This window comes from Tursiops truncatus, chromosome 13 (genome assembly GCF_011762595.2).
Source record: "Tursiops truncatus isolate mTurTru1 chromosome 13, mTurTru1.mat.Y, whole genome shotgun sequence".
Lineage (NCBI taxonomy): Eukaryota > Metazoa > Chordata > Mammalia > Artiodactyla > Delphinidae > Tursiops > Tursiops truncatus.
The window spans coordinates 15,517,787-15,534,936 of NC_047046.1; the positions used below are offsets into that span (position 1 = coordinate 15,517,787).

The 17,150-nt window shown below is 38.7% G+C and overlaps 1 protein-coding gene across 3 annotated transcripts in view; it reads right to left on the reverse strand.

The window, feature by feature from the left end:
• The window catches only part of PTPN11 (protein tyrosine phosphatase non-receptor type 11), an 89,591-nt gene that overhangs the window by 71,428 nt on the left and 1,013 nt on the right, over positions 1 to 17,150 (reverse strand). For all 3 annotated transcript variants that reach the window (XM_073790169.1, XM_019950362.3, XM_019950364.3), the window contains exon 2: positions 5 to 127. In XM_073790169.1, the coding sequence (XP_073646270.1) occupies positions 5 to 127 (123 nt within the window). The remainder of the gene's footprint in view (positions 1 to 4; positions 128 to 17,150) is intronic.

The window sequence follows — 17,150 nt, forward strand, 5'->3', positions numbered from 1 at the left end:
TTACCTAACAGAAAGTGTAAAGTCTCCAGGGTTACTTTTACTGGGCCTTGCCAAAAAACTGCCATCAACTCCTCTTGTCAACAGTAGGTTTTCTGCCTCCACGCCAGTGATATTTGGGTGAAACCATCTTGAGAGAGAGAGAAATAGACCAATGAAAAACAAAGGACTCTGTCGGCACTACTTCCCACACCGTCACAGCTAAAATGCTTATTAGTAGAGTAGCAAATAAAAACACCAACCCAATCCCTTTCCCTTCCTCTCTTTGGTCACCGCCTCCTCCTTGTCTTCCCCGCGGTAGGAGCCTGGGATCCTGCTAGCACAGTAGATGGGGCTGGGGGCATGGTCAGTGGGATTGGGGCTGAGGTGGATGCTATTTATATAGGGTGGTGGGGAGGGCCTTAGCAATAAGGTAACATTTGATCAGACCTGGAAGAAATGAGGCAGCAATATGCAGCCATATAGGAAAGGAACATATCAGGCAGAGGGAGGAACAAGATCAAGGGCACGGGGGCAGACCGTATTTGACATGCTCAAGCACTCAAGAGGCCAGTATGCTTGGAGCAAAACACTTAAGGGACAGAGCAGTAGATGAGGCCAGAGAGGTAATGAAAAGCCTGATGATGCAGGGCCTCGGAGGACACTGTAAAAACTTCAGCTTTTATTTTTTGTGAAATGGGAAAGGACTAGAGGGTTTTAGGCAGAGGAGCAACGTGATCTGACTTATATTTTTAAAACATCTTCAAGCTATCGTGCAAGGGTAGAAGCACATAGATCAGTTAAATAAGCTATTGTGATAATCCAGGCAAGAGATGGTGGTACCAAGGACCAAAGTGGTGGAAGGAGTAGTGATAAACGGTCCAACTGGGAGTATTTTAAAGGTAGCCAACAGGATTTCCTAATCTATTACATATGAGATGGGAAAGAAAGAAAGGAGTAAGAACAACTCCTAGGTATCATGTCAGGGCAAGTGGAAGGTTGGCGGTACCACGTACGAGATGTGGAAAAAGGGTGGGGAGAGGAAAAATCAAGTGTTAGATTTGGTACGTGTTAAATCTTTTTTTTTTTAAATTTTTTATTTATTTTTGGCTGCGTTGGTACGCGCAGGCTTTCTCTAGCTGCGGCGAGTGGGGGCTGCTCTTTGTTGTGGTGCGTGGACTTCTCATTGCAGTGGCTTCTCTTGCTGCGGAGCACGGGCTCTAGGTGTGCAGGCTCAGTAGTTGTGGCGCACGGGGTTAGTAGCTCCGCGGCATGTGGCATCTTCCTGCACCAGGGCTCAAACCCATGTCTCCTGCATTGGCAGGCAGATTCTTAACTACTGCGCCACCAGGGAAGGAAGCCCTGGTACATGTTAAATATGAGATGCTTAATCATCTGAGTGTCTGGTACATATTAAGCACTAATAGTTAGATATTACTGACAATCATGACAATAACTATAAGATTGTTCTGACAAGAAATAATCAGAAAAGGCAAGAATCTAGACATAGTCTATCAACATTCCTGTTGTTTACATTAACTGAAATTTATTTTCTTTTTAATTTTTCCTATAGCAGTTTACTAGCATTTTTGGGGAAATCTAAACATCATTCTGATTATCCTAGAGAAAAATCACAGGGTTCAGATCAAAAGGAAAAAAATATTAGTTTGCTCTTTACTCCCTCTGAGAGCTTGTCAGAAGATCGAGGCAGAATTTTACCCAGGGAAAACTCAACCTCAATTTATAAGATACCTATCATTCCAGCATCCAATACTTTTGCATACAGTATGATTACTAAACTATCCTTTTTTTTTTTTTAAATCTTGTCCACAGCTTCTTTAATCTATGGTTCCCACCTGAGTCCCCACAGTCCTAGGGAATCAAAAAGCAATAACAGAAGGCTTCCAGTTACTTTTAACTTTTCAAAAAGTATAGTGAAAATCTTATGTTAATCTTCAATTTGTCTACCTGTATAAGCTAGTTAAAATGTCAAATCTCTCTTGCTTTTGGCTATAAAACAATTATGTTACTTGGTGTGGTAGTCTGAAGCTGAGTGGCATATATGTTTTCTTCTACAACAAAAAGGGAAAACTAATTATTATATGATGAATACAGGTTACGAAACAATTCTCTTTAGAATATTGGGTTTATGGTTTAAAAAAAAAAAAAAGAGGAGACCCCAGAAGTAAAAAAGCTGAGAATCGTTGGCATGTGGTGGCAAAGTTTTATGGGTAGGAGCACGGACTCTGGAACCAGACTACTTTGGTTCAGATCCCAGCTCTGTGTGATCCCAGGCTACTTATTTAAACTGTTAACTCATCTATAAAATGGGAATAGCAACAGCACTGTGTCACAGGGTGTTGAGAGGATAAAATGAGTTAATATTTATAAAGTGTCTATAACAGTGCCTGGACTTCAGGGTAGCCAAGGACAATGATGACTGCCTAAATTCACATCTTCCCACATATCCTTCAAAAACAATACAGAGGACTTCCCTGGCAGTCCAGTGGTTAAGACTCTACGCTTCCAATGCAGGGGGCGTGGGTTCAATCCCCATGCCACACAGTGTGGCCAGAATAAATAAATAAATAAATAAATAAATAAATAAATAAATAAATAAATAAAAAACTAACGGGATTTTTTTTTAAATATGGAATTTTTAAAAAAGAACAAGTAAAACCACACAATAACCTAACCATGCCCTCAACAAAAGTAGAAGACAGAGAATGCCCAAACTTCCAAATTACCTGTAAGTAAAAAAAGAAGACATACCAAATCTCAGTAGTGATCTCTCATCTTCTTACTGCAACCCTCTGTGCCAAGCCAAGGGCATTCTGAGAAAAACTGCATGTCAGAGAGAACAGGGGAGCTAGTGGCAGGCCTAAAATTGCTGTAAAAACACCTCCAGAAAGAGAAAGTCCACCCTAAGTGTGAAAATATTGAAAAAGTTTTCTTGTAGATCAGAGCCCTATTTATAGGAAAGGGGAATGATTTAAGGTGTAGTGTTAGAAATGCATGGTCTCTGGGGAAGAAAAAGGCAAAAAAGAGACAGGATCCATTTGGCAATTAGGTGACAACAAGGAAAGGAAGTAGAAGGAGGAAATTTATTTACCTGCAAACAAACAAACAAAAAACCCAGAGGACAAATAACCTCTCCCCTACCGCAAACACAAATAGATACACAAATCCACTAAAAAAAAAAAAAAACCTGGACTTTTCTATACTGACAGAAGAAAATGCCATTGAATTAGGAACCTTTAAAATATTTAAGAGCCACAAAATAAATAGGAAAAAAGTATAAGTCTATATAAAGTTACTATAAAAAAGAAGAGTCACACATCAGTCAGCTTTTGAAAATTACCCCAGACAAACACCTATGATGCAGAAGAAAACTATGAGACAACACTCCAATCTGAATTAAATATACTCAAGACTTGGGGATATGAAAAAACACTCTGAATAAGAAATTTAAAAGTTAAAAACAGAAATGGACAGGGCTTCCCTGGTGGCACAGTGGTTGAGAGTCCGCCTGCCAATGCAGGGGACATGGGTTCGTGCCCTGGTCTGGGAAGATCCCACATGCCGCGGAGCAGCTGGGCCCGTGAGCCATGGCTGCTGGGCCTGCGCATCCGGAGCCTGTGCTCCGCAACGGGAGAAGCCACAACAGTGAGAGGCCCGCGTACCACAAAAAAAAAAAAAAAAAAAAACAGAAGTGGACAAAAAGTAGGAAAAAATGAAGAGGGAGTTGATCAAACTCACAAAGAAAAAGGAAAAGAAAATCATCTCAGAAATGAAAACTAAATTACTAGACGCCCAAAGGAGAATAAGTTCAAATGAAAATCTAATAAGTGGCATTAAAGAAAGGGAGGAAAACAATGAAGAGAATAAAATATGATGAAGAAAGAAATAAAAGAGATCACAAAGAAAATGGTTAATATGGAAGACAAGCAAAGAAGAAACAACATACATATAATTGCGGTAAGGGGAGAGGGGAAACGCAATGGAACAGAACTAATATTTAAACCTAAATTGAGAAAACAAATAAAATAAGATGTGAATCTATACATTGGAAGGGACCACCAGGTACTTGGGAAAATTAGCCCAGAATAATTGCTCTGGCACTTGTTCTAATGAAACTATTACACTTTAAAGACAAATGGAAAAAAAATCTTCAAAGCCTCCACGAAAAACAAATAACTTACTGTAACAAATTAGATTAGCATCTGACTTTTCAAAGCCAACATATAAAGCAAGTTGATAAATGAACAAGCATTTTTTAAAAACTCAATGAAAGAAAAGGGTAAACTAAGAATTTTATATCCAGCTAAGTTATCCTTCAACTATCAGCGCTACAGACAAAACAAGTTTCAACATACAACAAGTAAGGGAATGCTGTACTTATCAGTCTTTCCTGATGAATCTCCTAGAGGATAAACTTTATCTATCTATCTTGTTGTAACAAGCAACATTGACAAAATAACCAATGGTGAGCATTTAATAATCTATAAATGTCATGTAAGACTAAAACAAAGATGGGAATGAGAGTAGAAAACTAATGTACAACAGTTATATACTGTGACAAAGTAGAACTACTACAACTAGAAAATGGGAAAAGGAAAACAGAAAAAAACTCATTGTTGTATAGGGAATAGGCAATAGATGGGTGTTTAAGGATAATGAAAAAAATCTGATAAGCCTGATAATAAAAGTCAAATAACAAAACAGAGGACTAAGGACATTCAAAAAGGTGTAAGTACTAGATTTAAAAAAATACAAACCTTCCTAAATACCCCCTCAAAAAACGGTTTTAAACAAAAAATTTTTAAATATACATCTTAGAAAAAAATTATATATATATAATATATATATATATACACACACACACACACACATACATACACACACACATCTTGTGAGAAACAATGCAAGGAAACACTACAGTTGACCCACGAACAACATGGGCTTTAGAGGCACCGATCCTTGCGCAATTGAAAATTCATATATAACTTTATAGTCAGCCCTCTATATCCACATTTCTGCTTCCAACTGCATGGTTTCAACCAACGGCAGATTGTATCATACTGTACTACATATTTATTGAAAAAAATCCGTGCATAAGTGGACCCGTGCAGTTCAAACTTGTGTTGTTCAAGGGTCAACTGTAAGTATAAAACATTAAGATAGAGGACTTCCCTGGTGGTGCAGTGGTTAAGAATCCGCCTGCCAACGCAAGGGATATGGGTTCAAGCCCTGGTCCGGGAAGATTCCACATGCCGTGGAGCAAGTAAGCCTGCAAGCCACAACTACTGAAGCCCGCGTGCCTAGAGCCCGTGCTCCACGACAAGAGAAGCCACCACAATGAGAAGCCCGCACACCACAACAAAAAATAGCCTCCACTCTCCACAACTAGAGAAAAGCCCATGCACAGCAACAAAGACCCAGCGCAGCCAAAAATAAATAAATAAATAAATTTATTTTAAAAAATGTTATGATAGAGTTGATACCAAACCTATCAGTCATAACAATAAATGTGGATGAGTTTGCTATTAAAAGAAATCAACAAACCTATGAATATTTATGTACCAAACACAGCAATCATCTTTGTGAAGCAAAAACTACAGGAGATGCAAGGAAATGCAGATGGAAACACACCAATAATAGGAGACTTTAATACACCACACTCAATACAAGATAAAATAGACTAAAAAAATAGGTAAAGAGATAGAAAATCTAAATAACATAAACAATAGGGTAGATCTTATGTGCATATATTGTACTCCACACCCTGATAATAATTACACATTTTTCTCAAGCGCCTAGAGCATTTCCATAAAAATTGATCAGATATATACAGTCACAAGGAAAACAGTAACCCCTATAAAGTAGAAGTATTACACAGAACAATATCACAATGCAATAAACCTGAACTTTACTAACAAAAGCAAAAAACAGAAAGGCCCTTCTACCTGGAAATTTTAAAACCTTCCATTAAACAACAATTAGGTAAAAGGGGAAATACAAGCTGAATTACACAATTTGTAAGAAATAATGGCGGGACTTCCCTGGTGGCACAGTGGTTAAGAATCCACCTGCCAATGCAGGGGACAGGGGTTTGATCCCTAGTCCAGGAAGATCCCACATGCCGCAGAGCAACTAAGCCCGTGCACCACAACTAGAGAAAGTCTGCACACAGCAATGAAGACCCAAAGCAGGCATAAATAAATAAATAAATAAATAAAGTTTATCATGGATTCTATTAAAAAAAAGAAATAATGGCCATGAAAACACTACATATCAGCATCTATGGGATACAGCTAATGGAGTTATCAGTGGAAAATTCACTACACAAACAACTAACATTAATAAAAAATATAAGAGAATAAAAATAAAGTCCCAGTTCAAAAAAAAAAAAAAACCCTAGAAAAAGGACAAAGGATAGCACAAGGAAGGAAATCTATTTTATAAAGATAAAAGCAGGGGACTTCCCTGGTGGTGTGGTGGTTAAGAATCTGCCTGCCAATGCGGGGAACATGGGTTCGAGCCCTGGTCCGGGAAGATCCCACATGCCGCGGAGCAACTAAGCCCATGCACCACAACTACTGAGCCTGCACTCCAGAGCCCGCGAGCCACAACTACTGAAGCCTGCACGCCTAGGGCCCGTGCTCCGCAACAAGAGAAGCCACCACAATGAGAAGCTCGCACACCAGAGCCCCCGCTCGCCAGAACTAGAGAAAGCCCGCACATAGCAACGAAGACCCAATGCAGCTAATAAATAAATAAATAAGCAAAAATCAAAGAAAAAGAAAACAAAAAAGTAGTAGATCTAATTAATAAAAATCCTGCTTTTTAAAATTAACAAAATAGACAAACCACTAGTTAACTTATTCAGGAGTACAAAAAAAAATCACAAATACACAAAACAAGAAATGACAAGGGGGAAATAAGCATTGAAACAGAAGAAAAAAAATTTTTAAAGAAACTATTTTGCAGACTGCTGTGCAAATAAATTATAAAATCTAGATGAAGTGAATAATTATCTAGGGAAATAAAGACTGCCAAAACTGAGTCCATTAGAGAGAAAACTTAGGCAAACCAATTTCTATATAAAAATAGAGAAAGCAATTTTAAAACTACCCCACAGAAAAGCACCAGGCCCAGATGGTTTCAAAATGGAATTCTATCAAACTTTCAAAGACCAGACCATCCCAGTGCTCTATAAATTATTCCAGAGAGTCAAAAGGAAAGGAAAACGTACCACTTCCTTTCATGAAGCAAATATAACACCGATACCTATACCAGATAAAGACAGCTACTTCATTGATACGGAAGGCAGACACCTTGCTCCTAATTTTAATAAGATTCTAATTATTTTAAAATTATAATGATGGTTATACTGCAGTATTTAAAAAAAAAAAGTCCTTAAACCTACAATTATCAGGTTAATGAAGTGAACGAAGGAAAAAACCATTCTGTCTCCCCTCTACAGCTCTCTCCCAGCATCTTCCTCCATTATTGGTCTTCATTAAATGAAATACTGCGGGCTCAGAGGTTGCTTCATTTTTAAATACCGGTCATCCAGCCTGGGCCGCCACCACCTATGGGGGATCTGTTCCCTTACTGTCACCACTGTTATCTCCTCTTTCTTTTTTAAAATAGATTCTAGAAGAATGTCTCAGGTTTGTCCTCAACCTCACCACTGGGAGGGCTGCCTCAAGGGCACTCTTTACTGCTTCTAGCAAGATCTTTTTATTTGTTTATCTTCCTGTTTTTCATTCCCATTTCATCTTTCCTTATCTCAGCCAACTACTTCAGGCAGCTCTAATTTTTTATAGACTCAATGTCCTTTAGAATCTTGTTGAGAACACAAACATAAACTTTCTAAAACCTTTTAAAATTCATTTACTAAAACAGCACATATAGGTATGAAATTCCGAGAAAAAGCCCAAGCTTCCCTTGCATCATCAGAAGTCACTAGTTAGCAGTTTCCTAATCTTTGAGAAATGTCTCGTGCATATACATACGTATACTTACCTACGTGTGCATGTGTGCAAACACACTACTCTCTCTATGCCAGCCTGTGTGGAACACACACATACACAAATGCAATCCTGATCTACACCCCAATTTTTTCACTTACTACGACGCAAAGATCTTTCCGTGCAAGCATTCTTTTTTTTTTTTTTAATTTATTTATTTTTGGCTGCGTTGGGTCTTTGTTGCTGCGCGCGGGTTTTCACTGGTTGCGTCCAGCGGGGGCTACTCTTTGTTGCGGTGCGCGGGCTTCTCATTGTGGTGGCTTCTCTTGTTGCGGAACACGGGCTCCAGGCATGTGGGCTTCAGTAGTTGCAGCACGCGGGCTCAGTAGTTGTGGCTCACAGGCTCTAGAGCGCAGGCTCAGTCGTTGTGGCACACGGGCTTAGTTGCCCCGTGGCACGTGGGATCTTCCCGGACCAGGGCTCGAACCCATGTCCCCTGCATTGGCAGGCGGATTCTTAACCACTTTGCCACCAGGGAAGTCCCCGAGCATTCTTTTTAATGGCTATACACTATTCCATTATAAAAATGTACCGTCTATAATTTAATCCCTATTAGAGGACATTTATATTATTCATAGATTTTTGTCATTACAAATAATGCAGCATATCACACCCTTTATAATCATCTTTATACACTTTTACAAGTAAATAAATATCTGTAAATTAAAATTGTAGAAATAAAACTGCTTTGACAAGAGTTTTTTTTTTTTACTCTGACAAATTTGCCAAACCACACTCAAAAGAAGGTACCAGTTTTGACTCCCATGAATTAAGCATGAAAGCCCGTTTTCTCCCAGTTTTGCCACTACTACGTATATTACCAAACTTTTTTATCCGAGTCATGGAAAATGGTACCATTCTAGTTTGCATTTCTATGTGAGACTAGCACTTTTTCATGTTTTCAGACCACTTTTTTTTTCATTTTCTGTGAGTTGTCAGCTTGTCATTGTTCATTTTCTATTGGATTATTTTTCTTACTGATTTAAAGGGGCTCTTCTTGATAGAACCAGAAAATGATCCTTTATTATACATGTGACAATATTTGTCTTAGCTTTTTTCCCTTTTTACTTGCTTGTGGTTATTTTTTTTCCCCAAAGAAATTCATCTTGGCATGGTTAAATTTATCAGCTTTTTCCTTTATGGCTTCTGGGTTTCTTGCTATGTTTAGAAAAACTTAACCCACAGCACTGTTGTGAAATGGAAATAAATTAATACACATAAAGTGCTTAGCACAGAAAAAAACTCCAAGGAGTTTCACCTGTGGAACTAGGAATTTAGTTTTATGTCAGAATAAAACACAATAAAGGCACAGATTTTAACAGGACCCTGCAATGGGTACTAAAAAGGGGGGATGACTGGGAGAAGAAAGTAAATAAGACAGAGATGAGAAGTTACATCAAGAAAGAGTATGGAGAAAAAGAGAAGACAGAATTATTATTTACTACTACTAATATTTTATATTTAATAAAACTTTATAAATTATAAAATAGAAAAGACTTCTCCATGCTTATATTATTACATACACTTTTTTTCCCCTCAATTATCAACTAGCTCTGATAGCAAGGGAAAAAATAATTTACTGGCCATTATATATTATGACTGGTTAAAATTGTAGCTACATTTACTGTTTGCCATGTGCCAGCGTGCAAAGTAGACTCCAGAAGTCAAACTTTTAACCATTACACTCTGCTATTTATTTCTAAAAATTTCTAAAGCAGAACTCTGACTGTAGATGGTCTTCATTCACAACCATGTGTTCTCACCTTTGTATATTTTACAAAAATAACACTTATGTAGAGTATCCTGCTGATGCTGAGGGACATTATAAAAGTGACTTCCACTGCTGAAGGTGACGCTAGGTAACTACAACCACCACCCATCAGGTAGATTGGCAGAGGAGATAAGGCAGGTGGTCTCTTTAGCCCTTTATTAAATAAACCATTATTATTTCATTTCCAACCAACTTCTAATTATACCTATCATGTTTTTAAGAGTGAACATACAGACACACACACACACAAAAGAGTGAACACAGGAGAGTGATGTTTACAGGGGAAACTTAGTAACCAGCATTTAGCACAAAGGCTAGACAGAGGATGGGCTTAATAAACATGTGTTATCGCTGTTGTTATCATTATTATTATTGGTGGAAGATATGCAGATAGATTCTTCTCTTGCATAATTATGTTAGTTTCACACAGACCATTTTGAGATATGAATCATTTATGTTACACTGCCTTTTCAAAAACTGAACTTCACAGCTCAGGAGCTGTCCCTACATTATCTCAAACAGTATATAATTAGAAATTGAAAGTTCTATTCCATAACCCACCCACTTGAGTTTTGATATACTGTAAACTCTCCTTCCTTGGCTATTTTTTTCAAAAAGCCTTTGTATTTACCAAAAAAGTCTTTCCCAATTACATGTTTAGTATTTGTAGTGCAATTACTGGCAGTTTTGTGATTTGCAACATGCTTATCGCTAACACAGAGCAGTTAGAGTTCATTCAACCCCTGAGATCTGAGTGAGAGACGGTAAGGAAGAATAGTGGAGTTAATAGGACTAGTATGATATTATAGAGCTGGCCTCAAGGATTATTACATTGGTAATATTAGGTACTGAGGCTGTACATCTCTAAATCCTGCCTCCATCTCCCACCTAGTGTGAATTCAAATAGCAGAGGTTAGTCTCCCCAAAAGGTAATGTAAATGTATCTGTATTATCTAAAAGGAGGGGAAAAGGGCAAATTAGTATATCTACATTTGGGTCTGTCAACAAGGTGCGTCCATACAGGATGAGAAAAAACAGATAAATTTCCAGTCTTCCTCATGTATACAGTGGGCACTTGGTGAATGACTGCTGCCTGAATTAACTTCGGGGAATGAAGAAAAACCAGGGAGGAGAAAAGAGAGAGGAATGGCATAGCGAAAACGTCACACAGGGAAGCGGGGGAAGAACGTTTTCCTCTTGCACATTCTAACCCCTGCAAACCTGCCAGAGCTTGACAATCCCTTCTAATCGGTCATCCTCTGGCACTGTCTATTATTTATTAAGACTCTCAGGTCATAACATGGTCCAGGTCGGTACCACCCATCTCACAGAAAGAGCTTGAAAACACATACACACACAACACCAACACTCATGAAAAAGAGCCTCAAATCAATGTCTAAAACAAATCAGCCCTGTGCTGAGTGGGCCTGAAGAAAGGAAAGACAGAATCCCTGCCTCCAAGAGAGTTTACAAACCCAAACTGTTTGCCCAGAAATCCTACCAGAAATCTAAATCCCTCATTAGTGAATACAGATTCTGCAAAGGCTTAGCTCACTGACGCCAGGACCTTATTTATGTCAAGTGAGTTTAAAAAAAAAAAAATGCTGATGAACCAAAAAGAAAATACAATGATGCTGAATATTTTATCTATGTCCCCTTCCCCCAGTGATGTGGGGAAACAGTCAAGCAGGCCAATAATTTCAGGAACTTATTCTCAAGGCTGCTATGCTAAGAAGGGAATTTAAACTAGGGATCTGAAGTCTTATTTCAGTTTCTTGCCTAAATATAAAGTGATACTGGGTATAGCTTTCTTACCCGCTGCTCCAGAAAAATCATTATCTTTGTCCTTGGGGAGAAAGTTTAGAGTTTGGTACTTTCTGCAGATTACAAGAATATTCCTCTTTTCCAATTAAATTTTAATTTTCTATGGGAAAAGGATGAGTCACAAGGGAGGGGCAGTCGATAGGGACAAGCATTCTAGGTAACAGAGGCAAGAAAAAAAGTTAAGGCAGCTAGCTTTCTAATGGTAGTGGATAGCTGCTATGTCTTTATAAATCATTATCTTTTCATAGTTTCACTGGTCAGCATCTCTGCTCTGATGACAAGACAATAAATGGAAACTGCCTCCAAAAGTCTTTCCACAAATGGCTTCTACCCTGTTCAAAGCCTCTCTCTCTCTTGTCTGCTCTCCCTGGGTCCACTCCAGCCTCCTACAATCCTCCCTTCACAGCAGCTAGAGGGATATTTTTAAATAGATCAGCTCACACCACTCCCCTGATCACATCCTTCTACAGTTTTGCATTGCTCTTAAAATACAACCCAAACTCCTCTCCATGGTCCACGTGACAGTGAGGACCTTAAAAATCCCTGTGTGGTCTAGTCTCCACCTACAGCCCCTATCTCAGCTCCTCCACGTGCTCCCTTCTGTCCTTCAAGCAGTCCAAGAACTCCCTACCTCAGCACTCCCGCACTTGCTGTTTCCTTAAAACCTGGAACACCCAATGCCTAGCACAGTGCCCCCCGCACTTAGTAATCCCACGATAAATAAGTTAAATCCCAAGTTCTTGAATGAATGGGTCAGTGTTTCATTAGAGTGGGTCGATGGAATGACACAGACTTGGATCTATAGCTTACTATTTCTAAAATAAACATATTGCGTGTGTGTATATGTATGTGCGTATAGACAGACATATATACAGTGTGCATGAACGTGTATATCAGTATACAAGTAGGTACGTATTCTAAACAGTATACTCTATACTGACAAATTTCAGTTTCAGTTTGGTACTATGTTCATCAAACTCATTTGATGCTGGCCTACAAGTCTGTCTCCCTCTCTAAATTCAATGCTCCTTGTGAACATGAATCGTATCTTTCATATTTCAGTGCTGCCAAGGACCACAGCATATACAAGCTTGCTAAATGCACACAACCCTCCAAAACTCAGTAATGAACTGGGCTGCATTTTAGGGTGTTTGAATCCATTTCGGGGAGGGTCTCAAACCGTTGGTTGCAGGCTACAACTGCCACAGAACCTGCCAAACATCAGTATTTGCCTTCCCCTTCCTTAAAAAGGTAAGCATTGGAGAGCAAGTGCTGTCTGTGTTTCCCAAAGGGAAAGAGGAATAAGCACAGTATCTTCTATTGTTCCACAGCTGCCTAACAAAGTACACCAAGGCCCGCTAGTAACAATTACAAACAAGGGTTGGCTCTGCTTTTCCAGCTCTTATGTGACTCTCTAACATTCGCCACACTGACACTTTCAAGAAGGGTAAGTGATCTTAGCAGTAGCCCCTGCATTTGAGCAGCTCTGGACAAAAACCCGAGCTTACATCGGGGCAAGACATTAATAAAGACAACCCAGTTTCAACTGGAAAGACGTAGAACTGTTATTTTTCAGTAAGGCAAGTTTATTTACTCCTACAGGATAGAAACAAACAGGGCCACTAAGGAGAGCCTGGGACAAATGTACCTGACCTGCATCAGATAAATCAAAAGCCTAGAGTCTGAGAACGAGCTAAATTTCCTGGCCCTCTCAGTTTAAGCCCTCAGACACTACCTTCCAGAGGAACAAAAGCAAATGCAAAAGATGCACCAGATGCTGAAGAATACAGCCAGTTTTGTCAGCTAAACAAGGCAGAGTAGGGCAGCCGAGCAATCTCAAAATCTAAACTCAGCACTAGCATTGCTATATTACCTGGGTGGGAGGGAGAATCATATAATTGCTCATACCTTCCTTTCCTTACCTGTGATGTTGAGATGTATCAGCATACTGAATATATGACATTGTAATTATTAAATGCATACAAACTCTAAACCTTAAACCCATGAAAAAAGAATTACTTTGATAATTAAACAAAACAAAATTCAGAATATTAGTCATTCAGGAGTCAGCTCATATGATCACCTCCTCAGAGATTTTTCCTAAACCCATTATCAAAACTAACCACATTCTCCACATTTGGTTTATTTTTTTCCCTCCCAGCAGTTATTACTACCTGAAATAGTCTCATTTATTCATGTGTTTGTCCACTTTCTCTTTCAGCCATAAGAACAACGATCTTTGCCTATTCTACTGCTTCATCCTGCCTGGTTCAATAACTACTTGTTGAATGAATTAATTCTGAGGTTAAAAATCATTTGAAAAAGAACACAGTTCGCAGACTAACACTATCTGATTTCAAGACTTGTTATAAAGCTACAAGATCATGTGGTATTGGCATAAGGAAAGTCAAATAGATCAATAGAACAGAAGAGAGTCTAGAAATAGGCCCACATATAAATGGACAACTGATTTTCAACAAAGGTACAAGTTCAATAAAGACGGACAGTCTTTTCAACAAATGGTGCTAGAACAACTGGATACCCATATGCAAAAAAGAGAAGATACAGCCACACCTCATACCACATACAAAAGTTAACTCAAAGTGGATCATAAAGCTAAAACTATAAAACTTGTGGAAAACAAGAGAAAACATTTGAGACATTTTGGGTCAAGCAAAAATTTCTTAGGAATGACACCACAAGCATGATCCTTTTTTTTTTAATTGATAAAGTGGACTTCAGCAAAATTAAAAACCTCCGTTTAAGACATTTTAAAAAATGAAAAGACAAGCCACAGACTAAAAGAAAATATTTGCAATTCTGATCAAAGACTTGTATCCAGAATAAGAAACTCTCAAATTTCAATAAGAAAACAAACAAGTAAATTTCATTTTTTTTTCACAAGTAAATTTTAAAAGGGAAAATATTTAGGACTTCCCTGGTGGCACAGTGGTTGAGAGTCCGCCTGCCGATGCAGGGCACATGGGTTCATGCCCCGGTCCAGGAAGATCCCACATGCCGCAGAGCGGCTGGGCCCGTGAGCCACGGCCGCTGGGCCTGCGCGTCTGGAGCCTATGCTCCGCAACGGGAGAGGCCACAACAGTGAGAGGCCCACGTATCACAAAAAAAAAAAAAAGGGGGGGGGGGGTGGAAATATTTAATCAAATAGACGTGTCACCAAAGAAGATATACAGATGGCAAATAAGCACATGAAAAGATGATCAACATTATTAGTCACCAGGGAAGATACAAATTAAAACTACAATGAATAAATATCAAATCATTATACTGTACACCTGAAACTAATATAATGTTCTATGTCAATTATACCTCCATTAAAATATTAAATAAGTAAAATTAAAATTTAAAAGTGCTGATATGGGGGAAAAAGCTACAATGAGATACAATGACACACCCTTTAGATGGCTAAAATTTAAAAACTGACCATTCCAAGTGTTGACCAGTATGTGGAGGAACCGAACTCTAATACACTGCCAGTGGGAATGTAAATGGTAATGTAAATGGTAATGTAAATGGTAACCACTTTGAAAAAGTTTGGCAATTGCTGAAAGAGTTAAATATACATCTGCTATGTGATCCAACCATACCACTGATAGGTATTTACCAAAGACGAATGAAAGTATACATCCATACAAACACTTGTACATGAACATTCAGAGCAGCTTTATTGTGAAGCCAAATTCTGAAACAACCCAAACATCCATCAATAGGTGGATAGATAAATAAACGGTGGTACCTCCATAAAATGGAATATTACTAATCAATAAAAAGTAAGGAACTATATGACACACACTACAACATGGATGAATTTCAACATAATTTTGCTGAGCATAAGAAGCCACACATAAAAGTCCATTTACATAAAATTCTAGGAAATGCAAACTAATGTATAGTAACAGAAAGCAGAAGAGTGTTTGCCTGGCAACAAGGAAGGGATTATAAAGGGCACGAGGAGCCATCAAAAGGGGTGATGGATATGTTCATTATCTTGATCGTGGTGATGGTTTCACGAGTGTATACACGTGTCAAAACTTATCAAATTGTACACTTAAATATATGCAATTTGTTGCATGTCATTTATACCTCAATAAAGCTGGGTTAAAATAATAAAATAGACCTACGATCTGAAAAATAATAATAAATAATCCCCAATTATGTGTGTTACATTCATAATCTGCTTTTTAGGTGGCACACGTTTCTTTTCCATAATAGGTAAGGGAGGGCTGGAGGAGAGGAGGAATTACTCCGTTTCAAACTGTCATCTTTACCACTTGCTGCTTTGGCTATACCCACACTTCCTGGCTTCTAAACTAACAAGCTGGACAATGTAGGGTCTATTACTACCCAGCCCCTACCCCACTCCCAGCCCCCAGTCTTTGTCTCCTAAAAGAAGCAGATCCTTACTTGTCTGGAAGAGCAGACACAAGGAACAAAAGGCTCAATGACTATTTGACAGATTAAATAGACAACTGTTTTATTTAAAAGCTCCCTAAGGAATTAAAACATTTGAGGCTATACACTGTTCTGCTGAAATGCAATTATATATTACCCAGATCTGTAAGCACTTGCCAACAGACCTGTCCAAATCACTCACTTCCCAAGTTTTCAGTTTTCTTCTCTCTCTCTTTTCATTCCATGAATGAATAATGTGCAGGTATTTCTAAGAAGACATTCCTAATATTTTGAAAAGTCTCTCATTCAAATAACTCCAACAGCTTGAAACAGTTTCTCAAATGTCTAAGACGGTGACCATAACAGGACAATGAAGTCTAAACAATGGGTCTTATATATGAATCGTATATAAAGAGTGGAAATACAAAATAGCAGGATCATTATCTGAAAACAGTAGATCACACTACTGTTTAACAACAAAATTAAAGCTTACAAATTATTGGCAATACTTATAAAATAATAGTAACCTGGTAATTAACAAGAGGGTTCTGGCTCCATCATTTATTGATTGAGTGGCCTTAGGCAAGTTGCCTAACTTCTTTTTTTTTTAATTTATTTATTTTATTTATTTATTTTTGGCTGCATTGGGTCTTCGTTGCTGCGCATGGTCTTTCTCTAGTTGCGGGGACCGGGGACTACTCTTTGCTGTGGTACGTGGGCTTCTCTTGTTGCAAAGCACGGGCTCTAGGCGTGCGGGCTTCAGTAGTTGTGGCTCATGGGCTCAGTAGTTGTGGCTTGCGGGCTCTAGAGCACAGCGCGGGCTCTAGAGCACAAGCTCAGTAGTTGTGGCACAAGGGCTTAGTTGCTCCGGGTCATGTGGGATCTTCCCCGACCAGAGCTCGAACCCCGAATCCGTGTCACCTGCATTGGCAGGTGGATTCTTAACCACTGTGTCACCAGGAAAGCCCAGGTTGCCTAACTTCTGAAACTCACTTTACTCATCTTTAGAACGGGGATAACAATACCTAACTCATAGAGTTATAGCAAGGATTAAACTTGTTTGGCATACAGTAAGAGCTAAATAAATGTTAGCTATTAGTAGTATGATTACCCTGAGCTTTCAAAGGATC